The sequence below is a fragment of the Penicillium coprophilum genome (genome assembly GCF_028826855.1).
Source record: "Penicillium coprophilum strain IBT 35676 chromosome Unknown utg000004l_segment0_segment0, whole genome shotgun sequence".
In the NCBI taxonomy this organism is placed as follows: domain Eukaryota; kingdom Fungi; phylum Ascomycota; class Eurotiomycetes; order Eurotiales; family Aspergillaceae; genus Penicillium; species Penicillium coprophilum.
The window spans coordinates 1896060-1923238 of NW_026622723.1; the positions used below are offsets into that span (position 1 = coordinate 1896060).

General features: G+C 47.0%; 13 protein-coding genes across 13 annotated transcripts; 9 read left to right on the top strand and 4 right to left on the bottom strand.

Moving 5' to 3' along the window:
- Positions 1–187: 187 nt before the first annotated feature.
- On the top strand, positions 188–898 carry N7500_005130 (uncharacterized protein; the record flags this gene model as incomplete). Its single annotated transcript, XM_056676275.1, has 1 exon — positions 188–898. The coding sequence occupies one exon, from the start codon at positions 188–190 to the stop codon at positions 896–898; it is 711 nt and encodes a 236-aa protein (XP_056531275.1).
- A 905-nt stretch (positions 899–1803) lies between these two features.
- N7500_005131 (uncharacterized protein) lies at positions 1804–2154 on the top strand (the record flags this gene model as incomplete). The annotated part of the gene is made up of 2 exons (XM_056676276.1): positions 1804–2020; positions 2078–2154. The coding sequence occupies 2 exons, from the start codon at positions 1804–1806 to the stop codon at positions 2152–2154; spliced, it is 294 nt and encodes a 97-aa protein (XP_056531276.1).
- Positions 2155–2690: 536 nt separating this feature from the next.
- On the top strand, positions 2691–3950 carry N7500_005132 (putative malic acid transport protein; the record flags this gene model as incomplete). Its single annotated transcript, XM_056676277.1, has 2 exons — positions 2691–3668; positions 3732–3950. The coding sequence occupies 2 exons, from the start codon at positions 2691–2693 to the stop codon at positions 3948–3950; spliced, it is 1197 nt and encodes a 398-aa protein (XP_056531277.1).
- Positions 3951–4873: 923 nt separating this feature from the next.
- N7500_005133 (uncharacterized protein) lies at positions 4874–5843 on the top strand (the record flags this gene model as incomplete). Its single annotated transcript, XM_056676278.1, has 2 exons — positions 4874–4929; positions 5009–5843. The coding sequence occupies 2 exons, from the start codon at positions 4874–4876 to the stop codon at positions 5841–5843; spliced, it is 891 nt and encodes a 296-aa protein (XP_056531278.1).
- A 371-nt stretch (positions 5844–6214) lies between these two features.
- On the bottom strand, positions 6215–8143 carry N7500_005134 (flavin-containing monooxygenase; the record flags this gene model as incomplete). Its single annotated transcript, XM_056676279.1, has 2 exons — positions 6215–7449; positions 7507–8143. The coding sequence occupies 2 exons, from the start codon at positions 8141–8143 to the stop codon at positions 6215–6217; spliced, it is 1872 nt and encodes a 623-aa protein (XP_056531279.1).
- A 2188-nt stretch (positions 8144–10331) lies between these two features.
- On the top strand, positions 10332–12142 carry N7500_005135 (glycoside hydrolase family 47 protein; the record flags this gene model as incomplete). The annotated part of the gene is given in 2 exon segments (XM_056676280.1): positions 10332–10661; positions 10679–12142. 2 exon segments carry the CDS (start codon positions 10332–10334, stop codon positions 12140–12142), a joined length of 1794 nt encoding a protein of 597 aa, XP_056531280.1.
- Positions 12143–12765: 623 nt separating this feature from the next.
- On the top strand, positions 12766–14319 carry N7500_005136 (transferase family protein; the record flags this gene model as incomplete). Its single annotated transcript, XM_056676281.1, has 1 exon — positions 12766–14319. One exon carries the CDS (start codon positions 12766–12768, stop codon positions 14317–14319), a length of 1554 nt encoding a protein of 517 aa, XP_056531281.1.
- Positions 14320–14659: 340 nt separating this feature from the next.
- Positions 14660–16722, bottom strand: N7500_005137 (phosphate transporter; the record flags this gene model as incomplete). The annotated part of the gene is made up of 4 exons (XM_056676282.1): positions 14660–16040; positions 16094–16425; positions 16502–16609; positions 16660–16722. 4 exons carry the CDS (start codon positions 16720–16722, stop codon positions 14660–14662), a joined length of 1884 nt encoding a protein of 627 aa, XP_056531282.1.
- Positions 16723–17137: 415 nt separating this feature from the next.
- Positions 17138–18269, bottom strand: N7500_005138 (uncharacterized protein; the record flags this gene model as incomplete). Its single annotated transcript, XM_056676283.1, has 6 exons — positions 17138–17187; positions 17234–17359; positions 17422–17622; positions 17670–17822; positions 17886–18019; positions 18073–18269. The coding sequence occupies 6 exons, from the start codon at positions 18267–18269 to the stop codon at positions 17138–17140; spliced, it is 861 nt and encodes a 286-aa protein (XP_056531283.1).
- Positions 18270–19584: 1315 nt separating this feature from the next.
- Positions 19585–20545, bottom strand: N7500_005139 (sulfotransferase family protein; the record flags this gene model as incomplete). Its single annotated transcript, XM_056676284.1, has 2 exons — positions 19585–19821; positions 19877–20545. The coding sequence occupies 2 exons, from the start codon at positions 20543–20545 to the stop codon at positions 19585–19587; spliced, it is 906 nt and encodes a 301-aa protein (XP_056531284.1).
- A 1244-nt stretch (positions 20546–21789) lies between these two features.
- On the top strand, positions 21790–22707 carry N7500_005140 (uncharacterized protein; the record flags this gene model as incomplete). Its single annotated transcript, XM_056676285.1, has 1 exon — positions 21790–22707. One exon carries the CDS (start codon positions 21790–21792, stop codon positions 22705–22707), a length of 918 nt encoding a protein of 305 aa, XP_056531285.1.
- Positions 22708–24884: 2177 nt separating this feature from the next.
- On the top strand, positions 24885–25423 carry N7500_005141 (uncharacterized protein; the record flags this gene model as incomplete). The annotated part of the gene is made up of 3 exons (XM_056676286.1): positions 24885–25013; positions 25080–25313; positions 25370–25423. 3 exons carry the CDS (start codon positions 24885–24887, stop codon positions 25421–25423), a joined length of 417 nt encoding a protein of 138 aa, XP_056531286.1.
- Positions 25424–26104: 681 nt separating this feature from the next.
- N7500_005142 (uncharacterized protein) lies at positions 26105–26848 on the top strand (the record flags this gene model as incomplete). Its single annotated transcript, XM_056676287.1, has 1 exon — positions 26105–26848. One exon carries the CDS (start codon positions 26105–26107, stop codon positions 26846–26848), a length of 744 nt encoding a protein of 247 aa, XP_056531287.1.
- Between the last annotated feature and the right edge of the window lie 331 nt (positions 26849–27179).

Consider the following 27179-nt stretch of genomic DNA (forward strand, 5'->3'; position numbering starts at 1 on the left):
TGTTTAGCTGGCTAATACTAGTATTTAAGCATGCTTATTGCACTACATCATTTAAGCCAAAGGCAACACGGCATTGCGCAATTAAAAGTACCAACAAGCTCTCAATAGAATATACCTGCCAAGTAAGCAATTTAGATATTCTCCCCGCCTCAGTTGGCTTGGTGATCTTAGAACCAACCTCATCGCAATGGCTCCCAAGTACCCCAGGTTTGAGCCACAGGGGGATAGTTTACGACGATGGATGGAGCGTACCGATGAGCCCGGGTGCCCCATTTCTAAGACTACGCTTACAATCTCAAACATGGATCATGGCCTCTGGTATGTCCTTTCCAACCCAGAGTTCCTTACAGACAATTGGAAGCCGTGGGCTGATATGTTTGGCCTCACAGTTGATGATCCAGAAATTACCCAGGAACCTGTTTATCGATTTCAATCGGTTCTGAAAACCAAGGGCGAGCCTACATTTTGGATTGGGCGAACTGGACCAGGTGTGATATTCATTGATAATATCAGGAGAGCACAGGACCCCGCGAATTTCTACATGTCCGAATTTGCTAAGGCTTTCTATGAGTCGCATTTCCCCTTGGAAAGCCTGAAGTATGTTTTTGTTACCACTGTTATTCAAGAGGAAACCGTGCCCTTTCTTCGGGATCATATTTACCAGTCCCGGGAGGGGCTTGGGTTTCCGCCCAAGGAGCCGCAAACTTGGGAGTCGCCTTCGCCGGAATTTTGCGGTATTCTGGGTACTCCCATTGGTAAAGTTATCGCAGCCCTTGTCTTGTGTGCATATGGTCAGGGTGTCAAGCGGATTCAACGCATTGTGACATTTCATACCGGCGAAGACCGGTGGGAATATAACCTTCGATTTGATATTGAAGATGTCAGCATCACTCATTAGGTATTACTAGAATTGTTATTAGTGTATTTTCACCCAATTTTCTACATGTAGTAGTTATAACATGAACAAATCTTGAGGATCCCAAGTCAAACTGACCCTTTGTAATCCAACGTAGTTTTTATTCTATGATTTACCGAGGTAGACATCGCATAGGATCAAGAGAACGAAACAGACTTGAGCGTACCTATTCAAGTATAGACATGAGATGATACCTCGGAATGACCGCACTTTCGAACTGGTGATTACTGTGCCCATAACCCTTTTTCTCTGTGATCCTCGGTACCTCTCTACCCTTGGCTCTCTACCCTTGGCTGCTGCCTACTGGTCTTTGTTCCGTTTCCTTTGATGGCGCTGTTCTTTTTTTTCCTCTTTCTTTTTCTTTTTCTGCTCTTGTAACTGAATTATACTGAAGTTGTTTCTTCGGGATATCTGGGCACCTATGGTTGAATGTGCCAAGGTGCATATTCAGTCTGGATGACAAGCTTTTGAACTAAACCCATCGAGCTGATAGCAAAGCCGCGTCAGCTATTTTTGGAGTTTCATCAAATGTGACACAACGTTGTAATGATTGTAATGATTGGCCAAGAGTGTAGAGACATTGAATGTATTAAGAACATGGCCAATGGGGGCGGTCGGGGCCGTTCCACGTATAGAGACAACACATCAGATGCACATCCCGAGCATTCGACATCTGTTAAGGTTTTTGTTTTACTTCTCTTTTGTGTTCCCCCTTCTCTCTTCGTCTATCTCACTTCATCTCAGTGTCCGCCCATCTAGTATCGCGAAGCACAGTTCCCAGATTGCGGAGGCTCTCTCCACCATGCACTGACCCACCTCTTACAATTCAAACTGTCTTCGCAACTGCAATTCCTCAGTATTAAGCTTTTTGATTCCCTCTATTCCCAATGGGGCTCTCCAACGCAGCCATCATTGTCATCGTTCTCGTCGCTTGTCTCGCAGTGACTGCATTGGGAGCATCGCTCTTCAAACACTACAAACCTGCCGATGGAGAGACCCCGTTCAGTCCGGGCTACGAGCAGAAGCTCTACATGGCCGAAGTGCGAGCTCGAGGGTTTGACAGCCTGAGACGGATATCCTGGGGAAGAGATCTGGAGTCACGTTGTATGTGCTTGGTGATTTCTTGATCTGGTAATCTCGCTGACTTCTATTGTTGATTAGATCCTCCAGCGGGGCCGGGCTACTATCGCCCCCACACTTACACCGAAGACACCACGAGAGACACAGGGAGCTCATAACTTCTCTTCTACTTTTTGACATTGACGAATGACATGGATATTTGCCGGAATGAACACGGGTGTTACACATGGGGGAGACTGGCGTTACACGGATTACAGCGAGTTATAGCATGGGTTCTTCTCAGGGAAAAAAAAGCACTGAGAAGTGAATGGCCGCACCTGGTTTCAAAAGACCGAGGATATGTTCTGAACTATCCTTATCCGGTCGGCCATGGTGGTTTTTACAATCTGCTGTCTTGAAATTGAGACTTTTTATGGTATTGGGGTGGCCCTGTGTCTGCGCGCAACTCATCTCGAAATTATGCGCTTACGGTTGATTTGCTTACATTTGTACCTGATAATCTCATTAGTATTGCTCTCGTGGAATCTGTGAAATGAAAATGAATAAATTGTCCACAGATGTGATCTGGAGATAGCTCCGAGCTTCAGCTAATGACGTCAAGACTCCCCCGAACCTATATACCCTCATAATTCATCGAAGGCAGCTTCAGGTCAGTTATTCGCTCCAATTCGGGGTAAATCACACAAAGCGACACATGTCAGATCAGGGAGGCCTCCCTCCACCGGTGGGTCCGCTGTCTCGCGCCCTGTGGAATTTCTCATCGCTGTGGTTCATCGTTCCTCAAGGAACGGGTATAATAGCCGTGATCCTTTACCGACTGAGATACCAATTCAATGGGCTCAAAACCCTCGCCACGATCGTATGGATCTACACTATCGTCCAGCTCGGTCTGTTCCTCATCCTCTACCTCTTACGCATATTTCTACACCCAAAACATGTCCTACAACAGCTGCGGAACAAAACCATCGAAACATCCTGCCTCTGCTGCATCTCCATCGCCTTCACCTCCATCCTCCAAATGGCCGCTTTCAAATACGGAGACACAGCCGGGCTGGCCATTTACATTCTCTGGTGGGTAAACACCGGCATGGCCGTACTCGCCTGTTTGGTAATCCCATTCGTCCATCTCAAGATGCAGCAGTCGGCCAAGCGACACATGCAGGCTGACACATTGATGCCATTCCTTGCGGCGTTAACGTCTGCCGCAGGTGGCGGGGTTATATGTCGCGTCATGCGTATCAGCCCCCGTCTCCAGGTCCCTGCTATCATCATCTCCTACCTTGAACTTGGGGTTGGTCTTGCTCTTGTTGCTGCGTTCGATACCATTATACTCGCTCAGTACTTCGGTCGCAAATTCCAGACAACGGACATGGTGTATCAGGATATGATCATGTGTGGTCCTTGCGGACAGGCTTCGGTTGCGTTCCAGGCCTTGGGCGAGGCTGTTCAGGCCGGTAGCTTTGCGGCGTATGATCGCGGTCAGCTGCTAACTGCGAAGGCGGCCGATCCCTTTGCTTTCATCAGCCATTTTATGGGTCTTCTTATCTGGGGATATGGTATCTTTTGGTGGTTCTTTGCTATCCTGAGTATATGTTATACCCTCCACACACAACCTGGGGGTTGGAAGAAGTCACGGTTCACCATGTCTGTGTGGTCTGTGGTTTTCCCGTGGGTGCGTATCCTAGTTTCTTTGGTTTTCTGAAGGATTCTGCTAACAACGCTTTGATTTCTCCAGGGTACCTTCACCAATGCTGCCGTTGAGTTTGGGAAGCTTATGGATTCTCCCGCATTTGATGTGTTTTCCACTGCCCTTTTGCTGCTCCTTGTAATCATGTGGATAGTCATACAGATCTTGACATTGAAGGGGATAGTGACAGGGCGAGTATTCGGCCTAGATCACGGATGGAGAAAACGATATGACGACCGACGGCCTGCGGTCATCAAAGAAGCGTAACCCTTAAATATTCCCAATGAATCCGATTGGCTTCAAAAACCTCGCAATATCATCAAGCAATATCGGCAGGATGCATGTTCTTCGATCACAAGGCACGGGTGTGCATCATGATATCTACCGCTATTCATAACTTCCGGAATCGGCCTTCCCGAGGTCCGAGCCTCCGCTGACATCATCGGCAGCTTGCCCAGGTGGTCCAGCCCTGCCCAGACATTCGGAGGAACTTTGGACCGCCAGTCCGACTTTCAGGGCTACAAGTGTCTTTGATGATTACTTTGTGATAACCACGTCTCGGGACTTTGACCGAGACTTGGTCATTTTTTGTGAGGTAATTTACCTCCGGGCGGGATTTCATCATATGGGGGTGGCTATGAGTACTTCCAAGGCTGCTTCTGAGGTGAGGCTGTGAATTGACCCCAATCGGGCGCACGGCTCGGAAAACCCAGGCACCGAACATAAAAACGGCGATCCACAAATTCTATGCATACTTTAATGTACTTATAGAGTATAGAGTACATAGTGGATAAAGATCGGTTGTGTGAATATCACTTTCATGGCTTTGAAACAAGGAATTGATGATGCCTAAGCTTAAGATTTTCAAGGTTAGAAAATTATAAATAAAGGCATGTAAGAACTTTATAATAAGTGTCCAATGTCCCAGGCAGCCGAGATATTTGTCTCTACTACACCAAGAGTGCCCGTATTCGTACTAGTTTTAGTTTGCAGATTTGCTGGACCCAGTTGCCCTGGTTCGTGCACGTTTATACGAGTACGGCCGTAGGGCCAAGGCTGACTAGCTATTTATTATAAACCTTTGAGACTTTTTAGCTCTTAGCTCTTGGCTCTCAGCCTTTCATCTTTTTGTTTCTGGGTTTATCTTGACCCTTCAAATCTGGAGACGTGTCAATGCGTATGACTTCGCCATGGAATCCCCAGACAGTATGCCAAACTATGACAGCGACACAGCAAGCGAAGAACGGTATGTAGATACTCCCGCAAAAAAATAGGGCATACCAAATCTGTCATTCTACCGAGAATGATGTCTAATTCGTCCCTAGACCATCGTCTCAAAGCGCCAATACCAAAATCCAGGCCAACTTCCAGATGGCTCAGCCGCCCCCAAAATCAAGTCAACTATTCCGACTCAGCCCCAAACTACTGCTTCAAATCCAACAACTATCTCCAAACCATCGAAAAGTGCCTGTACTGGAGATATGGCAGCCATCACTCCGCAAATCAAAGTTGACAAAATGTTTCCCTCAACGCCCAAAGCTCGGCACAAAGGATATCTACGCAACACTTAATGAGCCATATATCACCAATCAACAGCAGCAGCGACAAGGGCAGCTTCAAGAGCAAGATACAAAATCAAGCAGCACCCAAGACATCCAAGACAGAGATATCGTGGCTGCAATGTGCCAACTGCAAACCAACAACAACAGCAAATCCATGCCATCAATCCACTTCCGCGCCTCAAAATGCATCTGGCAAGCCAGTACCACCTCAGCAGGACCTGAGAAAAGCATTTGTTACAGATTTGTCATTATTCGGGAAGAAACGACAGCCGCCCCCGAGCAGGGCCGGATGATTATGCAGTGGGAGAAACGGGCAGTCTCTGCAAATGGAAATGGGGCATCTGGGTGTCCAGATAGCGAACACTTTGTTCTTTTGGCGATTGACCGCAAGGCACGCCGGAAGAGTCGTATTGCTACAATGACTCCAGGCGGACTCGAGATTACCGTGAGGAAGAGTTCGATCTTGGATCATCTTCGGACTTGTTGGGCGTTCACGGAGCCTGTTTCTGATAATTCTGCGGACTTGGAGACTTGGTTGTATACTCTTGTGTTGACGTTGGGTGTCTCGGTGGCTTCGCAAGAAGGGTGGTTGGGTTGATTGTTTTTAATGGCTTAGGCAAAAATCCATCTACTGTGAACAGTCTCTACATTGTACATCAAAATTGATGGATATGCAGTTTTAAGTTGCTTTACTACGGATGTGATAGCACCGGTGCTATGGGGATTTATATTGTATTCGCTATCGCATTGCGGCCATAAACGGGCAGGTATTTGTGGACTACTACGATTCAAAGACTGAAAGGATGAGGAGAGATGAAAGAAGGAAGGGACAGAGAAGAGCCCAAAACGGAGGGGGGTGGCGGTTAGACTCGCAGATGGAGACGCGCCTGCCCAATCCATATAAATACATATAGGGTATCTACACATAGTGCGGAAGGATTGTTCTGCTCAAATTCTGGCTAGAAGTAGCTACCAAGTAGTCAACCCCTCTTCGATCGCTTTGATCTGCAGTGCGAGCAGACGCGAGTAGTATCTACTAAGAGCAAGGTTCCCGCCCATGAACCAGAATCCAGGGTGACCACTCCGCCGCCAGATAGTCCGCATCTCGCCTTCCTTGTCAAGTCCCCAGATATCGTTGACGCGGTCAGCGACCTTGTCACCAAAGATCACACGAGTCTCGGTTCTCATGTTCTGATATCCAGTGGCGAACACAATCTCATCGGCTTCAAGCTCTGAACCATCCTCAAATCGGAGGCCATGGGGAAGAACTTGGCTGATTTCCTGGCCATGCTTCACCTTGACCTTCCCGTCGATGATGAGCTGGCTTCCACCGACGTCAATGTAGTACCCACCTCCGCGCTGGAAGTACTTCATCAAGAGACCGCTGTCCGAGGGGCCCTGGTCGACCTTAAAGCCTGCCTTTTCCAGCCCTTCAATGGTCTTTGTGTCATTCTGAGCTATAAGCTTAGTGACTTTGATCTGTTGCGCTTTGAATAAACGTGATGGAATACTCCACAGATAAAGATCGGCGTCTTCAGTTGGCGGGCCGGTCCCATCATAGAGCCCTTTAAAGCCAATTTTCAAGGTAGACGCGGACGATACTACATAGGTGGAGCTTCGCTGCACCATGGTCACGTCGTAGCCTTTCTCGACAAAGTCCTGCGCGATGTCGTTTGCCGAGTTGCAAGATCCCACGACAATTGCCTTCTTTCCTTTTGACTCGAAATTTGCGCCAGGATGCTCTGAGCTGTGGCACAGGCGATCTCCCTTGAAATCCTCCATACCTTTGAAAACGGGCATATTCTTCTTGCCGGAGTGGCCAGTAGCTTGGATGATGTGGCGTGGGTGCAAGGTGCGTGTCTCAGTTCCCTTGTCTGTCTTGCGCTCGAGAACAACCGTCCATTGCTTCTTGCTCTCATCCCAGGATGACGACTTGATCTCGGTTTGGGTCCAAACATTGAGCTCTCGGAACTTCACGTAGGTTTCGAAGAAATCCGCCAGCTTATCTTTTGGTGTATAGATCGGCCAGTCAGACGGGAAGGGTAGGTATGGCATGTGATCGTACCACACTGGGTCGTGGAGAACAAGCTGGTGGTATCGTTGACGCCAATTGTCTCCAACTCTCTCTTCGCGGTCGATGACAAGGGTGTCAACCTTGAGCATCTTGAGGCGCGCGGCGGCAGTCAAGCCACCCTGGCCAGCACCTTTATTCCCCTGGTCAGATTCATATCTCTAGAGAAAAGCGTTTCATCGGCACTTACCAATTATCAATACCGCCGGTTCTTTTCCCTCGAAATTGATCTCATCGGTACGCCGATCTTTCCAGTTCTTTCGACCTTTCTGCTCGCCATGTCGTACCCCGAAAGGCCTCTCCGTATCTTCTTCATGACCCTTCACCGCAACCAACGAACTGAACACAGTGAAAATGTACCACTTGCCATCCTGTTCCGCCAATCGCATGATACCATTCCCCACTCCATTCTCTGTGGTGATCTTGATGGAAAATTCAATTCCGAAAACATCACCAAAGGAATCAATGGGTGCCTTGTGCGGGGATTTGGTGTCAGACGATCGGTCAATTTCGATTTTGCTGGATGGTGCCTCAGTGACAAAGGCAGCGATGGATTGGCTCCCCTCGAGGGTGCGGAAGTCCCACGAATAGCACAGGTGGTCACGCCAGAAGCAATTATCGAGAAAGAGTGCTGCAACAGCTGCCTGATCTCTGGCTGAGAGACCCGAGTTTAGCTGGTTGACTATGTTGTCTGCAATAGCGTTTGGGTCTAAGGGAAGATCCGACTCAGATTCGGACATGGTCTTAGGGAATTGACCAGGTACGATGTTACAGGAACCTGGCACAACTCGCTCTCGCGAGGGAGGTAGATCATTGGAAGTTTCCATGTTGATTTGGATGATTTGAGTTGCAGATGGGAATATTGAGAACACAAAGTACAGAGGTGCAATGCAATAACCCCTCAGTTGTGATTTCGTAATCCTGCAGACACGGAAACTGCCAGATCACATTATAACGTCCGCATCCTCCGTATCTCCGGATGAGCCTTGGAGAATCCACAACTACCAACTCATATAGAACGCGGGGTATGCGGGGACCTTCTCGGCCGAGTTGTATGTCAATTGCCGTCTTCATACCCTAACAGGAACATCTCACTTCGATTGTCCCTTTTAGGTAGACTTGGCTGTACATCTAGATTCTTGGTCCATGCTAGTGTGTGGTTGACGTCAATTTTTCTCTGTGAAGAAAAATGTTCACTAGTGTGCAACTACCATGTGGTGCAACAGCCGCCGGTGTGCAGATATATATTTGTTTCACACCGAGCTATGTACATAGTTGCCTAACAGGCAATGCCATATATAACCAATATATTCTCTACTCATCAATTGGATTGCAAAGAAACCAATGAGGCTTTTATTTCTACTGCCTGTTGGTTCTCCAAGTCTTCCAGTATGGGTTATTGTTAGTTTGCTGGGAATTTAAAAATCTGTTAACATATTGCATAATAATGGGCTCTCTTACATCAACTAGCATCATTGGTCTAGTGGTAGAATTCGTCGTTGCCATCGACGAGGCCCGTGTTCGATTCACGGATGATGCACAACAATTTCTTTTTTATTTTTTTTTTCCCTTCACATCTTCAGCCAATTGTACATGTATGCAGGCTTTTAATTCTGTATTGGCCTTTTTTTTGCATGGAAGCATCAGAAGTCCGACCAGTTCATTATTCCACTCTGATCCAATTAAGCTAAACGGTAGCATCCTGTTGCGTGAGCTTTCCCGCTGATGATCTGACCCTGGGGCCCTATTGAGGGAGCTTTGCCACCTAGAATCTCCCTAGTTCTTTTGATAAATCAGTTTGAAAATTTCAGTCTCTGATTTGTGCTTGTTACTCCCCGCTCTGTGAGGGAATGAATAGGTACATCCCAAAAACTTGTAAAGTTTCTCATACATGACAGTGATGAGATCTACAGATGTCGACGAGAGGATGGTTGATCCATAGAAGTGATATTGCTATCTGATATACATAATTACATCTTCAAATCCTCTTTAAGCATAGATCTAATCTGTATCATCCCCCATGACCCAATGTGGGTATACTTGCCAGTTGACCCAAAGTAGCATAAACCCTTGTCAAATACGAAGAAGATGCTGAAAGATGTACTGCATAACCCTCGAGTAGCATATGGCGAGAGAAAGACGTTGTTTGCCTCGGTCGTTACGAATTTACAGTACTTTGACTATACCCAACAGCGAGTTGCAGCCTCTTTACATTTGGAGTACCCTACCTCCCTGCCTACCTAGGTAGCTCCGTGGGTTGCAAAACATGGCTTCACAGAATATAGTATTTTGATGTATTTACCCCAGGGATTGTGCGTTGATATTCTTATTGGGGAAGCTGTTTGGGAAGGAACCTTTGGATGTGTTTTGAGGAAGCGTGAGGAAGAAGCCTCGAAACACTTTGAATAAGACTTGAGATGAAAACCACTCTCCATTGTCGAGAATGATCATTCTGAGATGGGAAACTGTTAGTCCAAGGCTTCCAGCAGGATTATTGGAGCTTGATGTCTAATATATCGCAGCGAAAATCGGACCCATTTAAACGTCATGTTAGGCCCTGAGCCTTAGGCCTGATAAGATTTCCATTTTGATTTATAGTAATACTTTCCCGCGGAGTAGAGATCAAGTATTTGAAGATAAGACGGGGTTAGAGTGGTATCTTCGTTTTAATTGGCATGAGCATAATTAAAGCCCAAGGAATCCGGAGACAACTCTATACCCGGCAGTTCATGCACCCCAGGAGGACAAAGCGTATACAATTCTGCGACTTGGAAATAGGCCTAGAAGATCAGGTTATTATCGAACGCTCAGTTCAATTTGAATTCTTCTATTTCGCCCTTGGGAAATTCGACGAACACGCCTCGAGACCTGAGTTACCACCTTCGAACTCCGGGGAAGTTTTGTGGAACTCTGTGTCTCCCTCTCTACGCCTTCACTAAGTGATTCTGTCGTTTACAAATGCTGATCATCCTCACAGCATCAAATATTCCGGTGGTATTATAACCTGAAGTCATCATGAGCCGGGCACAGCGTCGGGTCCTAGGCGCTTTCCTCGGGGCTTTCCTATTGCTCCTGCTTTACCACTATTATCGCACAGACGACAACAGGCTTCTCTCAACCTCTCCATATGACGCATCTAAAGTCACCCTGAATGTTGCAATTAACCCGAAATATCTATGGAGAAAGCTGCCGGTACGATACCCAGTTGCTGAATTCCAGCCATTGCCTGTCTTTGGACCGCCCCAGGCACTATCCAAGGTCCAATCGACAGATTTCGAAGTGTCCCATCTCAAGTTCGACCGCAAAACTAGCAGACAGTCGGCCACAAAAAAGCATTTGAAAGATGTTGGAAGTCATACCAGTCACTTGCTTGGGGTGCAGATGAGCTTGCGCCTCTCAGTGGTAGCCCTGAAGATATGTTGGGGGGTTGGGGTGCTACGTTACTTGACAACCTCGACACACTGTGGATTATGGGAATGCAGGATGAGTTCAAGAAGGCGGTGGCTTCCGTCACGCACATCAAGTTTGGAAATACACAGTCCTCCGAAGTTAATACCCATGATCTCAACATCCATTTACTCGGAGGCCTGCTGGCGGCATTTGATCTCAGCGGTGATTGGAAATTACTGGAAAAGTCCATTGAGCTGGGCGATATGCTTTACGCCGCCTTTGATACCCCGAACAGAATACCTATCATACATTGGAACCCACATAGAGCTATCTGTCACGAGGAGCAGCTCGCAGAGGAAAATGTCCTCGGTGCAGAATTAGGCTCATTCGCATTGGAATTCACAAGGCTATCTCAGATCACCGGTGACCCAAAATATTTCGACGCGGCCCATAGAGTCATGAAATTGTTTGACAGACAGCAGGGCGCCACCAAACTCGCAGGTCTCTGGCCAGTCTCTGTGAATGCTAGAGAAGAGCTTTTCGACGACAATGTCTTCACACTGGGCGCTGAAGCAAGCTCTCTGTACAAGTCGCTGCCTGGGGTGTACGCTTTGTTAGGAGGCCAAATACCCATGTATCGCAAGATGTATGAAGATGCCACGCTCACCGCTGTGGTCCACAATTTATTCCGACCAATGAATCCCCAGGGCAAGGATATGCTTCTCCCTGGATCTGTTCGAGTAACCATGACAGAAAATGGGAATTCGCAAAGACACCTGGAGGCGAAAATGCAGTACCGATCTTGTTTCGCAGGAGGTATGTTTGCACTAGGAGGTGCGCTACTCGATATTCCCACCCACCAAGAAATTTCCCACAAGTTGGTCGATGGATGCATATGGGCTCACCAGGTGATACCATTGGGGATTATGCCTGAAGCGTTTGATGTGGTTCCCTGTGCGTCTCCGATAAGTTGCCCATGGAGCGAGCGGCTCTGGAAGCAAGAGGTCTGGAAGGAGGCGAACAGCCTCGAGCCAGAGCCAAATCCAAATCTCAACGTCGATACATTCATTAAGGACCACCGTCTGCCCAAAGGGATCATCGGAATCCCGGATGCTGCTTATGAATTGCGTCCGGAAGCAGTCGAGAGTATGTTCACTCTTTACCGTATTAGTGGCCGTGAAGATCTGCTTGATGCAGCTTGGGATATGTTCCGGGCAATGCAAAATGCGACACAGACCAAGAATGGCAACGCGGCCATCGTTGCTGTCACGGACGAGGGCAGTGAACTGACCCTTAAAGACTCGATGGACAGCATGTGGATGTCGCAGACCCTAAAGTATCTTTATCTCATGTTTAGCTCTCTAGACTTCATCAGTTTGGATGAGTTTGTTTTCAATGCTGGAGGACACCCGCTGAAACGATCTCAGGCGGCATGACAAGGGCGGTTCAAGGAAGCGCATTTGCTTTGTACCACCATCGCCGTTTTCCTTTTTGAAATTTTCGGCTCTTCGACTTGAGCTGTTGATCATAATTGTACATAGTGTTCTATTGTGCCTGAAACGAGGCGTTATGGTTGGCTGAAGCCACCCCAAATTCCTTATCCCTTTAAACAATGAAATCGGCCGAAAATACAGAGTACTTTACCAGCTTCTTGATATTAGACTCTCTACTTACTTTTATAACCTATTTCAATATAATGACAATGGTCAGAACAATCGGATAAAGGGTCCTCGTGATTCAGGCACCCAGGCATCTAATCCCCCTCTGAAAAGGGGGTTTGGGCGCTGATAGCTTTCAAGTCTTCGCATTATGGGATGAACACATTCTGGTAGAGCTGAAACTGCACATAATTCCTCTAGATTTTCAGCCTGCTGTACCTGACAAAGATGTGGCGCAAGTAGGACTCTTCTGTGCTAGTTCAATTAACTAGGAGCCTAGCGTGGGGTGAGGCATAGTGGCACACTGTGACGCATGTTGACTCATGAATCCGAGAAGATAAAATGGATGAGACTACTCTACGTACAACAGGCACCAAACGTATTTTACGTGCACATACAACATGTCCATCATCGAGTCCACAAGGCTGCGACCAGCCCACCAACAAACACCGACATCAACCCCATTATCCATCCTCGACGCGACGGTCGCGCGCTTCTCTCCAACAGGAGCAATTTGGATTTTCGATCAATCTACAGACTTGGATGAGACTACGCTGATCGATAATCTACGAACCTCTTTCACTGAAACTCTATCAAAATTCCCCCAATGGGCAGGCCAACTCCAATGGGCACCCGTCAACCCCAAAGGAAACCACACGGAGCGATTTAATCGTCCAATGATTGTCTACGGGACTGATAGTGACCCAGGCGTTGAATGGACAGTAATTAACCATCCCCTCCGAACAGATGAAATTGTCCCCACAGCAGAGGAACGCGCTTCATCAACCACCGGTTCTCAACCGGGAGCATGGGCAGGCGATGACTTCAAACAAAGTCTCTTCATATCATCCAACCCACTGGCATTAGCCAATCTGCGCGACTATGACGGTCTGCCCGGGATGCAAGTCCAAATCAGTCTTCTCCAGGAAGGAGGCTACGCCATCGGAATCAAGCTCGCGCACTGTCTAGCGGACGCACAATCCCTAATGGTATTCGTGCATTTATGGGCATATAACAGCAAAAAGCAATTTGGAAACCCGCCCGGATCCCCGCTGATGGGCGAGCCCGTATTTGATCCCGCGTTGCTGGACAACTGCGCCGCGGGCGATATCGATAGCCCCGAGCCAAACCAAACCCTCGTACACACAGCGCGCGAATTGCCCCTGCATCGGTATAGCTGGTGGGATTCCACTGATGAGGGTTACCCGTCATTCCTAATACCGACGACAGAGAACTCCAAGCCGCCGCCTTCAGAACTCGACCACAAACGAGTGTCGCCCTCAGAACCAGCGCCTTGGCTTTCATGGGATTTTTCCAAAGCAGTTAAATACACACAGTTACACTTCACAGGTGCGGAGCTAAGAAAACTCCAAGCTGCGGCTCTGGAGACGCCAGGGTGTCGACGGGATATCTCTAGACTGGATGCTCTACTCGCACACCTGTGGGAATCCATTACGCGAGCACGTGGGTACGCCGATTCTTCAAAACCGGTATATATGAATCTGAGTCTCGGCGTGCGGCCGCGTGTTTCGCCCGCTCTCCCTGATACATTCGTCGGATCGCCGCTGTTCTTAACCTATGTCGGTGGACCCGCTTGCTCGGTATGCCAAGAATCATTGAGTGAGACAGCGAGTCGGATCCGAGAGACAATGAAGGGATTTACGGCCGATGCTGTGGGTGCGATGCTGCATGATGCTGCACATGAGGTGTCGCCACAGCGGCTGTGGCAGGCCTTCCTGGGTTCTGAGCATACGCTTGTTACATCGTGGTTGCGGCTGCAGTTGTACGATGTAGATTTTGTGGGCGGGACTAAGCCACGCTATGTGCATGCTATTATGCCTATGATGGATGGTTGTATTCAGGTGATGGATAGTGGGGTCCAGGATGGGGGCATGGATGTTGCGCTTTATCTTGATGAGGTCGCCACGGGGCGGTTGCTTGATGACCGTTCTTGAGTATGAGGGATGTAGTTATGATGTTCATTTTAGTGGACAACGATAGTCTCCAACCGCCAGTGAGCCATATCAAATTGTGCATGTAGTATACTGTGTAACATGAGGATTTCCTACATCTCAATACTCACACAGATTCTCTATATAAGTTCAAATCTAGTTATAGTTCTCGATAGTCAAATTATCAATGAGTTAATTTTCTATGCTCTAAGTAGCGATGCCGCACAATGCACTAAACGTAGCTATTCTATATTCACAGAGCGGGAACACCTAAATGCGAACAGTACATATTCAAACAACTTTATACAGAATAAGTCAAGATAGATACAAAGACTGGAAATACCTAAGCACTCATTGAAAGTGCCCGATGTCGTGATGTCCGTTTCCGACAATTGGCATCTCGACTCTTGCGTCCCATTCGGCCAAGAGACAAGCTTTCAAGAGTCTCGGGCTTACCGCCCCAGAGTTTAGTCTTGCCATTCCGCTTTTGTTGAATAGGTGGAATCCAGAAGTGCGTAACTACCGCGCCAAGAATCATACAGGCGCTGAAAACGAGGAGAACAATGCCGTGCTTGCGGGTTGATTTGTTGCCCGGCCCTGAGCCAAAGTGGTAGTATGCTGAGAAGATTTGTACAAGGATAGAGCCCAGTTTTCCCGCCCCGGCGCTGATGCCGTGACACGTTGCGCGGTATCGAGTTGGAAAGATCTCGGCGGGAATCATATAGGTTGTCGCATTGGGGCCTGTGGGTAGTTGATTAGAATGTTTCGATGCGTGGGGTCCTGAGTTCGACTCACCAAAGTTGAACATGATTTGTCCAACAATATACAATGCTACCACCGCAGTAGGGCCGGAATAAAGACTTACGAACATGGTTCCCAGCGCGATAAATAGAGCCGCCAGAGCAAGGAACATGTACTTTTGCAATGCAACACGATCCAGCTTATGGGCAAAGATAATGAGTAATATGCCGCCGACGAAACTTCCGATATTGAGCACAATCAGCCCGCGCACAGAGGTCTCCAAGAACATGTGGAAGACATTGGCATTTGGTGTATCGTCGGTCATCCAGGTCGGTGCTGCCTCAGATATATGAAGTGCGCCCCATGTCTTGGCTAAGAATTGAGGGCTTGACAATCCAATACCGTAGAAGCCAAAATCAAGGAGGAGCCATGCGAGAGAGCAACCAGCCAGGCTGCGCCAGTTTCCTTCTGTCCAGAAGTATCGTACGATATCGGTACGTGCCAACCGCCAGTGGGAGTTGAGGGTAGCGGGGGGTAAGCGGGTGTACTCATCATCGTCATCATTATCAATGATTGAACTGCTAGCAATAGATGAAATGGGTGGTAGTTGAATCGCCCCACCGGCACTGCATGTAGCGGTGTTTCCCCAGCTCACACAATCAATCATACCGGGTGTGTCACTGAACAGCGTGGTTGCATCAAACTCCGCAGTGATGGGATCGTCCACGATATCGACTAGATAGCGGGGGCTCTCTGGGATGGCGAAGCGGAAAAGAGTAGCGACTGCACCGGGCACGACTCCGATGGCAATCACCCAGCGCCACATTATATCAACAGTGCGGGTGATGTCTTCACCCGGACTGCTATTACCACGAGCCACTGCGATCACAACCAGTGCGACAATATTACCTGCAATCTGACCAAGTGGCTGCATGAAGAAGACGGTGGCCATCATACGGGCTCGATGCTTGGTCGGGGCAAATCTGACATCTCGAGATCAGTCTCTGTAGGATTGAAAATTTTAAGATCAACATACTCAGACGTGATCACTGCACTGAGTGGATAATCCGCACCCACTCCGATACCAACACAGATCCTCCACCAAATAAGCCATGCGTAGACGTTCATGCTGCCGTCCACGCCTGTCGAGGACATGACCACACCTAGGGTGGCTGTGATGAGGAGTACCAATTCAACACCGTACATCTTCTTCCGCCCATTTTTATCGGCCAGAAATCCAAATGCTACTTGGCCTAGCAGGGTTCCACCTAGTGTTGCGATATTGATGCATGTGAGTCGTAATGAGGAAGTGTCATCTCTCCAGTAGACATAGGAGATCATCGGTAGGGCCATGTTACTGGCGAATAACTAGATCAAGTATTAGTTGCCGTACCTGTATCGAGTACAAAGCAATATGTTGCACCTGGAACGTGGGTTAACGCACAGTGTAACCATCAAGGAAGAACCCAAGACCAGCAACCAGCACAACAATCCATTGAAAGCCCTGTCGGTCGATAGTCTCATAGATTTGTCGCATACGAACATATTGATCCTGTAGTAAAATTGTTAATAATCATGCAATGTTCATCGGGTACTCCATACCTGCTCGTGGTCAAAGTCCCGCGCACGGTCGGTTTTATACAACCGGGCATGGAATTTGGCCATGGTGAATCGAGAATTGAAAGATAAAAAACTGTTACATCTTGTAGATGAGAAGCGATAGCTAATAGTTAATAGTTTTAGAAGGTAAAAACCCAAGGTGACCATGCCCAGTGCGCCAAGAACTAGAGTCAAAGCTTTGAGGTTTATTGCTCCACGTGCGGCGTCTCTGGTGCTTGACTTGTCGACATGTCGGAACTTTGGATTGCTGCTCTCCCAAGCCCTTTTCAAATGAATATCAGCCCATTTCTTACAAATTTGAATTTCATGACCTTTGCTCAATCAAGTGATGCCCCGGGTATATATTGGTATATTCATATATCGGTATTATGTGATAATCAGCCCCCAATTTGCCCCAGAACTCCATGCATAATTCATATAAGTGAGAAATTAGAGATATTCGTTCACCCTCGTAAGCGATTCATCCAATAGTCAAGTCGTATGATAACATCTGACAAAATGCTACACAGTCTAGAGGAGTAAGCGTTGGTCCACAGAAATTCAAATGTGCACTGACCATCATCGTCAAGAAACTGGATCGTAAAATTTCTCATTTGAGACAGAATCTCAAAGTTTGGATTGAGATCAATTATGGCTGGCCTGCCAGCCTTCTTCGGAGGTTTGATTGCCGCAATACAATTTACTAGCCGGGCTATTAGCAACACTGTGACAAGGGAATATGGGCTCGTGTAGAAGTGGACTCACAGGGAATGGAGATGTATCGTTTGAGCTCCCTCCGTTGCGAGTTTGCAAAGAATAGCATCACACGTTTCCCATTGTGCCCGCGGAGAACGCGAAGATTTTGGCTGATGCACTCTTCACCCCGGCCTTTGGACTTGGCCTCCGCCATCCCGCCGATAAAAATCAACTTGGAACCGAGTAACAGTTCTTGGAATCGTACACAATCTGCGAGCGTTAGTAACTATTTACCCCAAGGTATATCGGTCGCGTACCATCCCAGTGATCAAATTTATAGGATAGCTGCGTCATAAATACCGTGTTTGCCGTTTGAACCGTTTGCTGGTCCATAAAGGATACGCGAAGAGGGTAATCGTCGCCTGATTTGGGATGTTCTAGATGAGGAACTGGCAGCTTTGTATTAGAGACTATACATGATTTGAGTGATCAGCATGTTATTTTTTTTTTTGGATTTATGTGAGACAACTCACAGGCGTGGACAAAAGGTGTTTGCTGTCCTAGTCCTCCCCCGAGTTCGAGACACCTCAATGCACCCGTTGAGTCTTTGCAGATATCAATGAATGTATATTTCAACTTGAATAGCTGACCGTTTTTGACAAAGGAGCTTCTGCCATGTCAGCACATTCTTGTCTGTATTGAATCTTTCTCAGAACCGACATTTGCACGGATGGAGTTAGCTCGAGCCGTACGACATCATCGTAGAGCTGCCAGGATTGCTTCCTCGAGCTGGACCCTGGAGATGTCGCAGGGCTCGGGAAGAGGATACTTGTTGATGCAGACGACACGGTGGAGGCAGATAAGGTGCTTTGGCGTCGATCTACCCACTCCTGGAAATCAGGAGAGAAAGAGTTCATTCTTTCGGTCTCTTATAGAGCTAAGGTGGGATAGGTGTGAGGGCAGATCGGGCGGATCCCGACATAAAAAGATCGACCAAGATAAAAATGGCATGCTTGATAGAATTGTAGGCCAAAAATGAGATATCCTGATAATAAGGAACAATAAGGAACAGACGCAGCATCATGTGGGTGGAACGTGCTCAAATGGCTGGCTATTAGATCACGGTTCCACTCCATCCACTCCATCCACGCCATCGTTCCCATGTGGGTTTCTATCAAATTAGACAGGGCTGTTTAATCTCGATACAGTAGATTTTCTGACTTGCATTGATATCACATTTTGGCTTCTACCAGGACCTCTGAGTTCTCCTTAGCCCGGCTCAAAATACGTGCCGGTAAGTTTACCATATCACGATCCCTTAGAGTGGGGGGACCATGCACCCTACTATTTCAAACGTTGAAACCTAATTTCATCCATTTTTCTTCTAGAATTTATCTAGAAATGGAAGTGCCCATCATCCCAGGGCTTTTAAAGTTCCGATGCCTGTAGCCCGGGTCGCGTAACTCGGCCCATGGCAAAGTCATGCCAACGCCGAGGTATTCCCATAGGAGGCTTGGCCACACTCAATACTGCAGAAATCAGCAGGATAGGTAAGATGTCTTTGCACATTATTACTCAGAACCAGGCTTTAAATCCCCCCTCCCCCCCCTCTTGTACCCTTTGGAGAGCCAAATCTGGACATTCCCATGCCGGCCGAATGACTTGCTGGGTCATTAACCGAGCGAAATATCCCAATGAAGATGTGGACTTTGTTTGGAGACTCGTTAGCCTCATTGTACAAATGAAAAGTCCTGGTCAAAGTTAAACTGCGACATTGCCTGTCTATAGGTATCTAGGAGAGGTGTCCACCACCCATCTACGGTATGCTGGAAGCAATTTGGATTCTCAAGTGCCTCCAGATCTATAACGCCTATCGCTGGTATACCTACTATACCTGACATAACATAAAGCTACCTATAATAGATGCATAAATTGCTAATTTGGTAAAATAAATGACTGTTGTTAATAGCTATTTTACAAACTCGTACATGCTATGCTCGAGTATGAAGCGGAAACATCGGGAAAATTTTGGAAACTGGGCCTCTGAAAGCCATGAGAAAACTATATGAGAATGGTGCAAAACTATGGGACCAAAAACTGGACAACCTTTTGTTCTGCGCCAGTCATGAAACCCAAGTCGTAATTATTGAGTCGAAATCGGGGGCGCGGTCTCTGATGGAGGACGAGAGATATTCTCGACCTAAAATTGGAATTCCATTCCAGATATTGATCCTATTTCATGTTATTGAATCCACCGAGAAGAGCGTGCAGCCTCCTTATCTCTGGGATCCGTCCCTGCCACCACATCACAATGGCACTAGTAATACCGCCCAAAGTCACGGCGGTGAGAGTGAAGTTGCGCAGGCATCGAAGGAAGCGCTTTTTGAGTAGCTTATTTGCGCGCTCGGTGTAACTACCCGGGGTATTGGTCCGGGGGAAGGGCTCGTCGGGAACAGGCTTGCCGAGAAACTAGCTCTGTCATCAGCCATAACTTGGAGAATATTCTGAATTGTTCAAGTCATACCTTGCAAAGCGGCTCCCAGCCATCTTCGACCGACCACTCAAGCAAATTATCCTTAGGCACCATGCCCCGAACCATGTTACAGTGGTCGCGGTACACCCACTTGGCGTTGCGCTCGATACCGTCTTTGGTGGTAGTGCTGTGAAATATGCCTGGATATCCATCTCTTAAGTAAAGACTGCACAGCCAATGAAGCTCCGGGGAGAACCACTGCATCGCCCATACCGTCCATGATTGATCAATCCCTTGGACGATGGTTTTGTTGATGCTGCGGTACCAGGCGTCCATATCGGGACGCAGATTGAGAACCACCTTGGCATCTGGGTAGGCGGCGAGCAGCTCGGGAGCAAATAAAATGCATAAGGAGTCAACGACAGCCTGGCTATCCCCGATGAGAATATCAAACTCCGCGCTGGTAATCTGCACGTCGCCATCCCGAGCACCGTTGTATTTCCGCCGCACTAGCTCAGTACAGTGTTGCAACTTGCTGCCATCTGGCTCGAAGACCAGGTCCCAGCCATGGTATGTTTGTAGACCCAGAGTTCGCAAGGCCACACTCAATGACTCGGTTCCGGTGCGTGGTAAGCCCAAGCAAAGCACCTCGACGGGCTTACTGCGTTCGTGCGGAACAGGTTCAGGGAACCCGTAGAGTAAACGTTGGAGGGCGTACATTGGGACTCGGAAAAAAGGCGAAGAAATTATGAGTTTACGAAAATAGATTTACACGACGTATAAGTAGTAGCTACAGAGTACAGTCAGCCGCATGGCCCTCAGTGCGGCTCAGTCGGGGGCCTTAATACGAATGCGGCTGTGGCCCGCAGTTCGGGGCCTGATCAAGCTCGTGTATTCCGTACTCCGGACAACTAAGAACGCTCGGCAATACCTCTTTCATTGGTCATTGCCTCACCGCCTCTTCCGCACGATCCAATGCCAGATCCCAGGTCAGTATGTTGTGGGAGCTCCGGGGAGTTCAATAGGGTGCGTAGGACCGTGCTCAGGGCTGTACTCCCTGTGTCCGCCTGAATCCTCCATACCCTACTATTGTACGCAAGTTTAATTAAACACTTCTCTTTTGCCATTTGTGCAGTAAATATCTACATATGAATCATATGCATTGATTAAATCTTGGGAATTAACGCCAGGATGTAACCTATTTCCGTAGATGGCCATGTTTGCCAATTGACATTCACCACACCGACTTTTTGATCTCAAAATTGAGCCTACCAAGTTCGAAGCAAACGAAAAGTAATATGAATGCACCTCAGCTTCATATCAACAGTATTGAAGAGATAAGTAAGCTCAGGGCGTAGGCAGCTGGTTGAGTTTTGCATATTTACGGACCTAAACTCGTCCGAGACACCATTAGATTATTTTAGAATTTTTTTTATACATGCCGCTATAGAAAGCTTTAAGATGGATCTCACTTCTCTCCAAGCTATACTCAAATTATGCCTTTGGCTTCATTATTCCGTGCTAGAGGTGTTTCCATGGTTGTCGTTGTTTACCGGAGCTCCTTGGGCATCTAACATACATCGCTTCAGTGACTATATAATTAAACATCTCTGCTTTGCTGTGCAGGTAAAGCATCTATTTATAATAGGCTATGATTTTAGAATAGTAGTTGTCAACTTTCGCTCGTCGTCAACCCAATGCCACATTCGCCAGGATTCTGACCAGATCAAGCCTTTATCTATACATTTAACAAGCATATGTTTCGATCCTTCAACCTATCTTTGCCAACTTTACATCGACTCGTACAGCTTTCGATCTTCTAACCGCTCTAGCTGTGTCCTTCTTAGCATTTGAGCTACACTCATCGAGTACCGCGATCTCTACACCATCCTACCCAAAACAAAATCCCGGATGAGGCTAATACAAAGACCAATTTAGGCACAACTACACTGACCGCAGCCAAAATGCCCATCTCCGGCCCGGGATATCCCGGAGCGCCGCTTGAGGGTGAGCCCGTTTTCTTGAACCCGACTCCAGTTATCGAGGCTCCAGCTCCAGCCCCGGCCGACCTTGGGTCCTTTGGCCCTAAATCTGTCAGTCCTGCTTCTTACGGAGGTTTTCTATACAGACCGCTGCCACTTTACTCCGTTATGTTTGATCCTTATTTGCCCGGCTTTCATCCGCCGGGCTTTCATCCGCCGGGCTTTCATCCGCCGGTCCCTCCATATGGCCCACCGATCATAGATTCCCCGCTTCCGGCCTCTGAATTCTTTGCTCCTGCGAGTCCTCTTATGGCATCCTCTTTTCCCGGCGAGCCTGGTGATATCCCGGAGAGCAAATCCCGTGAATGCCTTGTCGCGTATCGCAAATACATGAACTGGCTTCACACGGTGTACTACTCGTCGAATTCACCACACGCCTTTGTGCATGCGTGGAAACAAGCCCTTCAAGAGATGAGGGAGACCTTTGGGCACCCACATATTCCCACGATCTTCGTCCTCAATCAGTTCCTTGCTGCAGTTAGTGTGAATCCTAACACAGTTCCATGGATTGAGTCCCTGATGTTCGAGAAAGGTTCCCTTCCGGCATCAATACTGGAAGAAGCCTTTGAAGATTTCCTGGAGTTTGAGGCACATCGACTAGGAAACCAAATTTCAAGTCTAGGTAGCCTAGATACTGTCGTTGCCAATATGAATCAGGTTGAATGTTTTCCGAAGCAATATTGTCCTTTCCATCAGCGTCTGACCAGGCATCCCGTTGATGAATGTTTCCGAAACCCGCAGAACACGAAGCGTAAGAGAAAGTGGAGGCGGAAACAGGCCCGGATGGCAGCAGCTCTTGAGGCCGAGAAAGAGAGACTCAGCAGTCTTCAGCTAGACTGATTGCCATAGATCTAACGGTGCTTCAAAGAATCAGGTGAGAATCAATATCTAGTGTTTTTCAAGAGGAGACTAATGTTTTTCGTTCATTTTGAGTGGAATCGATGCTCATTATTTCATTTTCGCATTCGGTATTTGCATATTCTCACAGAGGATTTCTGTCCTCGCGCTGCAGATGTTTTGAAAAGCATCAGTGTGCACACCCCATGGATATCTGGTGGATCAGGCTGGAAATGGCTACATACAATATACAGCCAGGTCAGGCCAGTCTACTTCTTACCCCCTTCCCCTCTGTTTTTTCTGCCTTTTACACTGCACTTAACTTATGGGATTGTTTCCCTTGTTCCAATAGTGCCTCAATGGCACTATTGTCCCCTTCACCGCTACATAACCACATATGGAATTCACAATTGCCGGCTCCGCTAGTGGACCAGGAAGATGAGTGGGAGTTGCCTCAAATGGATGGAATTAGGAATAGCTCTCATCTTTATTCTAGAATATGGCAAGCTTTGTGAAAGATATAATTACCTAGGTACATTTTTACTCGTCAAATAGGTTGATTGATACATACTGTAGAAAACGATGGCTCGCACGTATTTTCTTTTTGCGGTTCTTCTCTCAAATTCACAATCTATGGTCGCTATAATTTATCTGCAAATTTCTGTTGAAAACTCTTCCTAGGATTGATCAGGAAAAATGCACTTCGTTGCAATACTACTAGATAGTATGACGATTTACAAAGGGTAGATGGTGGAGTTTACAGGAAGAAGAAACGACAAATGAAGGACTTGGTTACTTGAAAGGAATCGTGTGTACTTGGATTCTGTATAATCGCTTTTTTTGGATATGTTTGTCTACTTCAAACAGGGGCTGGAGATAATCAGGGAAACAAAAGAAAAGCTTGCGCAGGTTCATTGATATCGAAACAAAACATACGGCCGGGGCATATAAATGGAATGGAACGTATTAGAATACATACAGTGTTTGGCTACGATTCTCTTATGTCTATAAGCTCCAAGATACAACTGCAATCTTCTAGTGGTATAGCCCTAAGTAATCTCAACAGTTTTAAAATGTAAATATCAAATTATCAAAACACGATGACAAGCCATATTTGATACACCTGACCTAAGAATCATATTTATGATCTTCGATCATTGATTCGTTAGCTCATAGCAAGATTATATCACTCAACAATCAAAGAGTTACACTACATTTCACGTACAGACAACAAAAGACGACAAAAGACAACAAAAGCCAAGATATTGTTGTGCCTTTATGGCCCACATATAACCCATGGGAACGAAGCAAGGGTTGATGCATTTCGACCAAACCACTCCGGTCGGATTTATAATTCATCTAAGTATGGGAACGCGAGAGGCAGTAAGTGTAAAATAGAGGAGACATCATACTTGACGCTTCAATTGGACAATTGCCGCTGGTTGAAAAGTACAGCAGTTGACAAATTCCTACAGGCCATTTTAATCCCGTGTGCATGAAGGAAGACGTTCCAATTGCCAGCAGCAATTACTCCCTGTCTTGAATATTCTATCATTGGCTCTGGGCGTTTGCCCATCTCGTAGAATTTTCTTGATTCGGCTTTGAATTGCGGCTGAACCAACCGCGCCTCATTTCTCAGCGTTAGAGATCATTCTATTCTGGGATTGTGGAGAAAGTTAAGCTAGCCAATCTATTCTATGCAGGCCTATGTTGTGAACGTTGATCAGTCAAGCAGTATCGTGGGTTTATATGTGAGAGATCTCGCCCGTATGCACCTTTAGAGCCCTTGAACACCTACCAATAAGATAGGAGACAGGTTTGAAACCAAGTGTGACCTAGCCATTTCAAGTAAGGCAACAGCCCGCTTACTTGTTTTGATATGCAAGGTGAGTCTATAATAATCCGGGGATTTCCAATTTGCTTTCCTGATCGACCTTAGCGTCAGGCGGCTGTTCAGGGCTTACAGGTTTGACGATGAAATGCATCTGAGACTTCCAGAGACAAGACCAATCATCATGCTAGACGTTTTTAGTAACAAGGGTCATTACTAGGACTGTTCATCCACATTTCAATATAAATACTCCAGATCGCATAAATCTCTAATAGAACATCTATCTTATCACCATCATATCATCATACCAGCACGTTTCCTACTCTCCGAATTTTCTCAATCAATCAAAATGAAATCCTTCATTTCTATGCTTCTATTCATAGCCGTGGCCATTGCCCAGAGAGTTGTAATTGGACTCCCCACCGAGGATCAGAGAATCAATTCTGGCAAGGAGGTCGTGGTCCAAGTACAGCGTCCTGTGAGTTTCAGATTTAGGCTCTTCCAAATTTGTCACCGCAATCTGTTTTGCTGATACATATTTCAGAACTCTTTGAGTTCGTCTAAGGAGATGGGCGTGGTAATCGGTCTCTCCTCATGCAAATCCTCACCTTGCAGAGACGCAGACGAGGTTCTAGGAACAATTCTATACAATGGGCGTTTCAACCCCCAGCGTCACGAGTCCAGCTTGCCTCCGTATGAGAACTTCACAGTCACCGTGCCGGCCTCGGCTACTCTCGGCAAAAGCCAGATTAATGTCGCCCATGCTGCTCTAATTGGTGTAAGTAAACCCCTGACATTTGCTGGAATTCAAGTATACTGATTGTTGGGTTTCAGGCCGGTCCATCTGCATTCTTGGAATCTCTCAACCAGACTGTCTATGTTGTATAAATTGATGACAGATTGAGAATCTGAAGTCGGCTTTGCGCTTACTTCGTACATTCGCTGTTTTCCTTCTTTTGTACATTACTTTTTGTTGTGAGTCGTTCATTGTGAATTTGCGGGTGTGCCGTTACATGGATTTGTTGATAAAAGTTTGAATATTGTGTTTAGTCTAGCAGATATATTTAGTCCTATATATAGATACTTTTAGCAATACATATATGTTAAAGATATGAAGAGTGTTTCAGAGCCCACAGAGGTGTAAGGGTCGCAGGATGTATAGCAGCATCGGCCTCATCTATGAAAGAGGCTCTGATAAATTAATGATATAGTACCTAATTATGTACCGAGAACGAAGCACAGACCTGCTACATCGTCGGGCTGGACTGTGCAATGGAGGTTTTCTGTGGTTTCTTTGTTTGGATCATCCATTAGCTTTGCCATCGGTCTCTCAGTGAAGTATTCGCTCAGACATAGAATGATTGGTTTATTTCTTCCGAGTCTTATTGACATCTCAATCAGGCCATCTATAGACCTCGACTGCTCATCTCTTTGTCTCGACTTCGACATGAATAGGACTACAGTCTCAATAAGCATCATGTGCAATTAGAATTATCCTCTGGAAAGAATATCCTTCTCTTAGCTACGGTCCCACAGAAAATCACCACATCGTCACTCATTAATTCTGCCATGGACCAACATTTTTCTCGCGACTACCACCCAGTCCCTAAAGCGGATGCCGACGGCGACAGCGATGCCACCATCACAAATAGGCCTCCCCGCCGGGGCTTGCAGCAATTTTTGAAACGGAACCTCACCGTAATCACCATCACCGGCCTACTCATGGTCCTGTTGCTCCTGCTAATGGCTGTAATCACAGCCATCGCCGTGGAACCATTCCGCAAAGTTCTTGTCATTAATAGACCATCCTCTGACTCCCTTGCATACCCTGAGTCACTTGAAGGCAAACGACAATGCTTACCACCAGCTCCCCGAGTAAGATACTCGTGCGGGAACTCAACCAAAGAGGCCGAAGCCCTGGGCTGCGCCTACGACCCTCTTGCTGGCTGTTGGCTGCACAAAGAATGTCCACATGACTTCACGGACGAGTTTGCACATTTCAACAACGGCAAGCCGTTTGTCTATTTCTACGATGAGGCTGCCACAAAGCAGATGAAGGACTACACTGAACTCGGCAATAACCCGGACTTCTATTGGACTGCTGTTCGTGAGCATCTAGTCCATTGTCTGTATCTTCTTCGAAGGGGTCACGACGTCCATATGCGTGGCGCTCGTCTGGATAATATGCTGGGGGATCTGGAACATGTTGATCACTGTACAAACATGCTGGCTAATTGGCTGCGGAGACCGGATCCCGCGTTGGAAGAGATAGGCACGCAGGGACAGACTCATTGCTTTATGTCTTGCGCTTGATTCCTGGGTATATACTCCTGGCTCTTCAGGAAGAATAAGGAGCTATAGGAGGCAGTAACTTCGTGTCTTGGACGGATGCTGTTGAATATGTCCTTCCTTTTATTCAAATCCAGATTGACCGCGACTTTCCGATATTTCCCACCATTTTGTTATGATATTAATTAACACGTATGAAATTTTGAATAGTCGCTGAGGATAAGAACCGGTGAAAACCCTCCATAGAACCATGAAAGTCCAAGTGTGTAGGTTTCTAATCTCCGATTCACCGAGCTCCCATGTCCGTAACCCCGAAAACAGCTTCGACCCTCTTCCAAAAGTCAAGAAATTCAAA